Source organism: Pygocentrus nattereri, chromosome 24 (assembly GCF_015220715.1).
Source record: "Pygocentrus nattereri isolate fPygNat1 chromosome 24, fPygNat1.pri, whole genome shotgun sequence".
Classification (NCBI taxonomy): Eukaryota; Metazoa; Chordata; class Actinopteri; order Characiformes; family Serrasalmidae; genus Pygocentrus; species Pygocentrus nattereri.
In genome coordinates this window covers 13,634,374-13,642,062 of record NC_051234.1, presented here as the reverse complement: position 1 = coordinate 13,642,062, position 7,689 = coordinate 13,634,374, and the positions used below count along the sequence as shown (strand labels likewise).

Here is a 7,689-nt window from a genome sequence, read left to right as displayed (position 1 = left end):
GGCTGAATTTGACTGACAGTTGCATCATACTGACCATCTGGGCTATCAGCAAGATTCCACCACCATAGCAGCATGTTGGTCAGTTGTAATCTTATAATGTTAGTCATTAAGCCAACTGCAACAGATCATATAGTAAAGAACACGCTTACCCAGCGTTAAAGTGTTTGTGTTATTCCATGGTAATCAATGGTTTTTTGTTAACTATTGAGGTTTGTGATTACATTGCAAACATTTCTGCATGCTGTTCTGATTCATTCCACCAGACGGGAACTGCTAAATTTGGTGCTGGAGCCCTGTGAAAAAGCACACATTTAAAAATACAAATGCAATAATTAGCCACAGGTCTAAATATAGCTGTATAAATGTCTGAAATGAAAGGAGACCAAACAGTTTTGACTGGAGGTGTCAGGTACAGATGGTATGATGAATGGTCAATGTCCACCACCGTGACTTTGGAAATATGACATAACTCAGTGAGTACAGTATAAAGAAAAGTTTATTAACAAGACAACAACTTGCAGCATATATACATCAAATTGATATAATTATGTTATTTTACTGCAAAGGAAGAAGAAAAAATCAACATTGTGGAATAAAAGTTACAGAAAAATGTCCTGTTTAAGTGTGTTCTCTGTGGAGGATGTGTTGACTCATTTTCACTTAGAAGATCATGAAACATTTAATTGAATGGGGTGTTCATACTTTGCCATACAACTGTACATCTATCAAACTCAATGCTTGCACATTTTATGTTTGTATGAGAGATTTTCTTAAACTGTGTTTTGAGTTTTAGAAGTGGTGCTCTGGAAGGCATATGTGATATGTCGGTGGGCGCGGTCTAGGTAAATATCGCCATATGACTGAATGGCTCCAGAAAAATGTCTCCAATGCATGAGCTCAGACATGCTGACCCTTTGTGGAACGCTGGCACTGTTGGCACGGCGACCCAACTGACATGCCCTCCCTTCAGCCAAGGTTGCCTCTTCAACCACACCTGTCAAACATACAGAGAATATACATCCATCACACAGAGCAGACAGTAATTATACTAATGTAATGACATACAGACAGGTATTAATGTAAGATATATATACACACACACACACACACACACACACACACACACACACAAACATATATGTGTGTGTGTGTGTCTTTTTATTTATATCTTTGTGTTACCTGGTGTGCTTCCATCCCCTAAGCAGTCGCAGTCCAGCAGGTCATGGGTGAGGCAGGTGGTATTAGGGTCAAAAGTGAAGAGATCACGGAGCTCCTCAGCAGAGAAGTTGATGTGCTCTGCCTTTTTGCCCAGGTCCACCACTGACCCCGAAAGGCCCTGCTTACTCACCTGTCTCTGGTAGATCTTTTCTTCTATGGTACCTGACAAAAAGTGAATACTCAAAATAATTTGGAAATAAACAGAAACCTCTTATTTTCACTTGGCTGATTTCAAACTTGGGGTGGGACAAATACAGTAAGAAGCAAAGGTCAAAGACCACCCTTCTTTTATTTAATTTCCAGTCAAAACAGCAAATGAGTAGAAAGTACAACATTTTTCAGCATCAGAAAAAAAGCAGAAAACACAGATTTAACATATTACATACGTTTCAACAACTTAATATCTAATTGTTCAATATTTAGTGTCCCCACTTTGGTTTTAATACAGCTTCCAGTGTTTTCGGGAGACATTTATTTCAGTTTTTCAAAGGCATCTGCAGGGATATTTTCCACTCCTCCAAAGTTCAGTCTTAGAAGTTGGTGGCAATCTTTTTAGTGTATTTCTTTTCTTAGTAACGGCTCGTTGACAGCTACACATTCTTTCAGACCCACAGCGTTAAGCTGTCTTCTCACAGTGCTGTTATGGACAGAACTACCTGTGGATTTTTCAGATCTGAAACATAAAAGGAGCTTCACTTTTATCTCTCAAAGACAAAAATTTTACATATTCTTTATTTGATGGTGTCTTGATCAGTTGTTAGTTGCATTTTCTATATGTCTTAATTATGTTTTTTAACTCCTGTTTTTAGAACCTACTGCATTTTTCCACTTATTTTCCTTTGATTTATCCCTTTCATATACAAGTGGTATTAGTTTCAATTTTCAAGTTTCAATTTTATTTGTCATTTGCACAACAAATAATGGAGCAGTGGGTAGTGCTGTTGCCTCACAGCAAGAAGTCTGAGCCACCAGGGTCCTTTCTATGTGGAGCTTGCATGTTCACTGTGTGGCTACGTTGATTTCCTCTGGGTACTCCGGTTTCCTCCCACAGTCCCACGTGAGGATCAATTGGACATGCAAAATTGCCCCTAGGTGTGTGTGGATGTATATGTCATTCTGTCTGTTTGCTTTGTGATGAACTAGTGATCTGTTCAGGGTGTATCCTGTGTTGTGTTTTTAATAGCCGTTTTGACTGGAAATGTACTTGCATTTGTATCAGCCTTGGGGCAAGACTACTAATGCTAAATACCACTGTAAATCCTCCTGTATGAAAGCATTTACATCATATGTCCAAATGTTTGCAGATACCTTATAAAATCAAGTGTATTAATTGGGAATTTGCTCCCATTTTGCTGCAGTAACAGCCTCTACTCTTCTGGAAAGGCTATACACACAATTCAGAAATTAGGACAGATGTCTATATATTTTTGAGCATATAATTTTGAATATTCCTTTGTCTAACTCTTCTGTTCAGCTTCAGTGTAAGACTGTGCAAACACACATGATGAAACAGTATCATTTGTAGTCAAATGTAATAAACCAAAATATATCACTTCATAGAGTAATACTTGCATGTCACAAATCTTTAAAAAACGCAAATTGAAATTAAATAGTACTATTTCAATTGCAAGATTGTCATTATCATTCAAGCAGTAACAAAACTAGACAAAGGAAGGTTGCAAGGCAAGCCACCATGACTAAAGTTTATAGTGGTGTTATGGTACGGTAAAGTTTATGGCGGTGTTATAGCAGAGCGCAGAAGCAATGAGCGGTATTGGTGTTACTGTAGTGGTAGAGATAAAGAAGTGATAATGGTATCACAATAGTGGGCTGTGGTTAGCAAAAGGTGCACTGGTCTGGGAAAGATAAAAGCATTGTGATTATAGCAGTGTGAGTAGTTTTGTCTTTATCTTACCTGTAGTTAGAAACCTGTAAATGTGAACTGTTTTCTTTTGCCCATCTCTCCACACTCTGGCCATGGCCTGAACATGAAAACAAGTGTATATCAAAACACATTACTCAGCCATTTATAGGGCAGAAAACAGAGGTTTATTCAGCTTTTGGAATCTACTTACAAGATGCCCCCTTTTTGCCTGAGCATTATTCAGTTCTGACAGCAATAGCCTTACGTTTCTATTGTTTTAGTCTGAATAATGTATCTAGCCAATCAATGGTGCACTAGGGAAGTGTAGATATAGGACAATTAAATAAATAAGAAGGACAAGCTCAAATGACAGATAGGGTAGATTTCATAGTTCTATTGGACAATTAGGACTTGGCTAGTTAAACTGTTGTCAGAAGAAGCGTTTAACCAAATAATCATATATAAGTGAACATTACTGCCAATTTTCTCCCTTTTTTAAATAAGAGTTTTAATGTAGTATGTAAACACTGGTAAAATTTCAAAACAGACTGTTCACTCCCAGGTCCATGCAGTCCATATATTTAAACTAACGACAGTTCATTGTTTTAGGGATGTCATGAAAACCAGTGCATTGACATTTATCCACTTATTCAGTCTACAGCAGATTAGCCCCACCCATTTTCACTGAACTTATAAGGAGTGTTTCAGCATTAACTGCTTTTTGAAGGCAGAGCACAGGGCAGCCAATCAGAATAGACAATGTTTGCATATATCAGTTTTAAGGCATAGTAACAAAACCAGCCTTTAATTCTGACAGATAAACAAAGGTTGGAAAATGTCTAAGTATCACATTCCTGGTTAATCATATAAATTAAATTACCCCACACACCCAAAGTGTATTTGCTATGCCTCTCAGAACGGCACAAAGGTCACAGACTGACACTTTCTCGTGCACACAGCACCCTCTAGTGGGTGATATTAGAGATGCATACTCTTAATAGACCCATGCCAGTGTTAAACATGCTATATTTTTAGATAAAACGTCAGTTGCCAAAGTAAAGTAAACTTAACAATTCTATATTTGTTTTCTAGTGTAGGAAAGTATTAATAACTATGGCAAATCTGCCCAGAATTCCTATACGAGTAGAGATGATATCCTTTTGTAATACTTTACATTTAATAATATTGTGTAGAATTATGCTGAATTTTTCATGTTGTTCAGTGCTGGACTAACCATTGTTGTTCTTAAACAAACCTGGATGTCATTAGCTGGGTTCCAGTCTATATCATACAGAACAAGATGGGAGGCACCAACAAGGTTGAGCCCCACGCCTCCAGCCTTAGAGCTCAGCAGGAACAGGAAGTGGGAGGAGTATCGACTGTTAAAGGCTTCAACGATTCGCTGTCGCTGGGAAACAGGTGTCTGCCCATCAAGTCGGCACCAGCTGTACCCAAGGTGAGCACAGAGGTCTTGCAGTAGGTCAAGAGTCTGTGTGTAGTTGGACACCAAAACAACCCTGGAAAAGGAGAGGGCACAGGACAAAAATACCTAGTAAATCAGCTTAGTTACAGATCTGAAAATAAAACAAACCACAAAACCCCAAAAAGCTTCACAGAGATACCCAATATGGCCAAAATTATGCAGACACCTGACCATCATACCTATATGACATCCTCTTCCAAAACCACAGGCATTAATATGGAGTTGGCCCCTTTTGCAACTATACCAGCCTCCACTCTTCACAAGATTTTTGAGTGTGTGTGTGGGGGAATTTCTGCCTATTCAAAAATGCACTTGTGACATCAGGCAATGATTTTGGATGAGAAGGCCTGGCTCACAATCAATGTTTTAGTTCATCCCAAGGGTGTTCAGTGGTGATAAGCTCAGGGCTCTGTGCAGGCCATTGGAAATCATCCAGACCAAATTTGCCAAACCATGTCTCTATGGAGCTCACTTTGTGCACAGAGGCATAGTCATGCTGGAACAGGAAAGGGCCTGTTGCCTCAAAGTTGGAAGCCTATAATTACTAACATGTCTAACATGCCTTTCTACACTGTAGCATTAATATTACCCTTCAGTATAATTAATGGGCTGAGTGGCAATCTTGGAAGTAAACTCCAGACCATCATCCCTCCTCAAACCAAATTTTAACGGCTCTATGTATTCTGGTAGGTAGCATTTTCCTGTCATCCACCAAATCCAGATTCGCCCATCAGACTGACAGAGTGAAGTGTGATTTATCACTCCAGAGAACATTTTTTTCATGGCTCTAGAATCCAGTAACAATGTGTTTTACACCACACCAGCCAACACTTGACATTGCGCATAATGATCTTGTTTAGGCGTGTTTACAGTTGCTTAGCTGTGGAAACCCATTTCATGAAGCTCATGATGCACAGCTCTTGTGCTGATGTTACTTCCAGAGGCAGTTTGGAACTGTGTAGTGAGTGATGCAATACAGGACAGGCAATTACACACTTCAGCTACACACAAGCACTGACCCTGTGAATTTGTGCAGTCTCCTGATTTGTGGCTGAGCAGTTGTTGCTTGTGGACGTCTACTGCTAGTGCTTGTCTATGGAGATTGCACTGTTATGTGCTTGATTTTATATACCCGTTAGGAATGAGTGTAGAAAACACCTGAAGTCCGTAATTAAAAGGGGTGTCCTTGTACTTTTATCCATATAGTGTATATTCACAAGCATGTGTTTTGAAGAAGTGCATTTGTGTATATGAATGTACTTGTCTGTGCGGTTGACATGCTGTATAGCATCCAGAAGGTCTGTGAGCACCAGCAGTTTTCCAGAGTCCGTAGTGCAGAAGCTGCCAGTGGAGTAAGCCTCAGGGAAAAGTTCTACTGAGAGGCCCTCATACAACTCAGTGTTCTCCTGAAACAGAGACCAGAAAGATGTGGTAAAGAAAATAAATATGGAAAATAAACCTCTCTATGTGGAACATGTGCTCCAGAAAATGTGCTAAGAAGGAAAGTACTGTGCTGTTAAAGCAAATTCACTTAATTGTGTGTTTTATACACGAGAGGTGGGCTACAATCACAAAATATTTTCAGTTTTCAAAATTCTTTTGAATATTGCCTTGTATCCAACTCTGATCCAAGGTGTTTTAAGTGACTTATGGACAGAACTCCCAGGAAAGCATAAACAGACAATATGTTAAATGCTCATAACACCCTAACATGACAGAAATGTGGGAATGAACAAAACTATGGATAACATATTACACATGTCATCAATCTATCAACAGAAACCTTACCCTATACAAGAGAAAGCAATATTGAATTTTAAATACATACATTTTCAACTCGTAGCAGGCACGCAAGTGACATTCTTACTTTGTACTTCTCAGTTTTTGAGTAACCCCTTCTTTAAAGGCTTGGACTGAATTCAGATTTTATTACTGTAGAATTATCCTCTCAGCTGGTTAGCTTTCTGACCTGTTCCGCCTACTCTAGTGAAGGCAGATTAAAGCCTATAAAGAGAATAATATAAAGTGTAAACTAGTCAAAGCAAGTCTGTTAAGAGCAACCAGTGATGTTCAATTGGCAGTTCGTTGTCTGGTTGCTACTCTTATGCAGCTCTTATTAAAACAGCACAAATAAAGCATTGCAATGAGAGTGCGGATAAATATCAAGTTTAAATTTGTTTTATACACAAGCTAATCTTTTCTCAATCTTGAACTTACAGAATCTTAACCTACTCAAAGTTGACAATCAACTGTCATGCAAGCAAAAAGCCAGACACACACAGCTGAAATGTCAATACAATCAAAATAATATTAAATGTATAAGTTTGTATGCTAGACAGCCACATTACCTGCAAAAAAGAGTTCAAGCAACATTAAAGTGCAGTAAACCTAAAAGTTATAATATTGTAATAGTACTCTGTTTAACAGAGCATCCCTGCTCCTCAGTTTCAGTTTCCATTTCCCAAAGCTTTAGCCAGAATGCATGCTAATTTTATTCCTCATAATAAACAGCCACATATCCAGCTCTGCTTCTTATTAAAAAAAACTTTCTTATAGATTTGTTTCTTATTAAACAAATTAAAAGTTGAGCTCCAAATGACACTGACAACAACAGGACTCTGAATGCGATTTGTGTGAATGGAGTTTTAGGAAATGTATATAAAGAAATGGTTAGGGGGACTATTGACTTCAAGGGTTTATTAGCAAGTTTAGTCTAACAGTTCCAGTTCCAAACTAAAGAATAAATTGTGGATACCAAACACCTCTCAGCTGATCAAATATTTTTTTAATAAATTAATTTACTGCTTTGCAAAATGATTCCTTAAAGACAAACAGAGTTGCGCAAGCATCGGTGAATAGTTCAAAGAGCCTAGTGCGCTGAACTAATATTTGTGTACCACTGATGACAAGCAAGAATGGAGTTGGGGCTCATAGAAGTGGTAAACGTGTCTCAGATCAATTATCAGGGTCACACAGTGTCAGAAACTGTGCAAGCAAGTCTATTTGAGATTACATAACAACTCAACATGGTTTGAGGATAGTGTGTGATGCTTTAGGCACACGGTGTGGAGGATTTCTATCATTCCTATAAATCCTATGTGTTTCTGAGCAACAGGGTTCTGTA

At 38.4% G+C, this 7,689-nt stretch overlaps 1 protein-coding gene across 1 annotated transcript in view; it reads right to left on the bottom strand.

The window, feature by feature from the left end:
- Positions 1–564: 564 nt before the first annotated feature.
- The window catches only part of rad54b (RAD54 homolog B), a 29,562-nt gene continuing 22,437 nt past the window's right edge, over positions 565–7,689 (bottom strand). The window contains exons 12-16 of the mRNA XM_017723826.2: positions 5,826–5,971; positions 4,338–4,599; positions 3,134–3,200; positions 1,180–1,380; positions 565–994 (exon numbers count right to left, since the gene is read on the bottom strand). Coding sequence (XP_017579315.1) covers positions 771–994; positions 1,180–1,380; positions 3,134–3,200; positions 4,338–4,599; positions 5,826–5,971 — 900 coding nt within the window. The 3' untranslated portion in view covers positions 565–770. The remainder of the gene's footprint in view (positions 995–1,179; positions 1,381–3,133; positions 3,201–4,337; positions 4,600–5,825; positions 5,972–7,689) is intronic.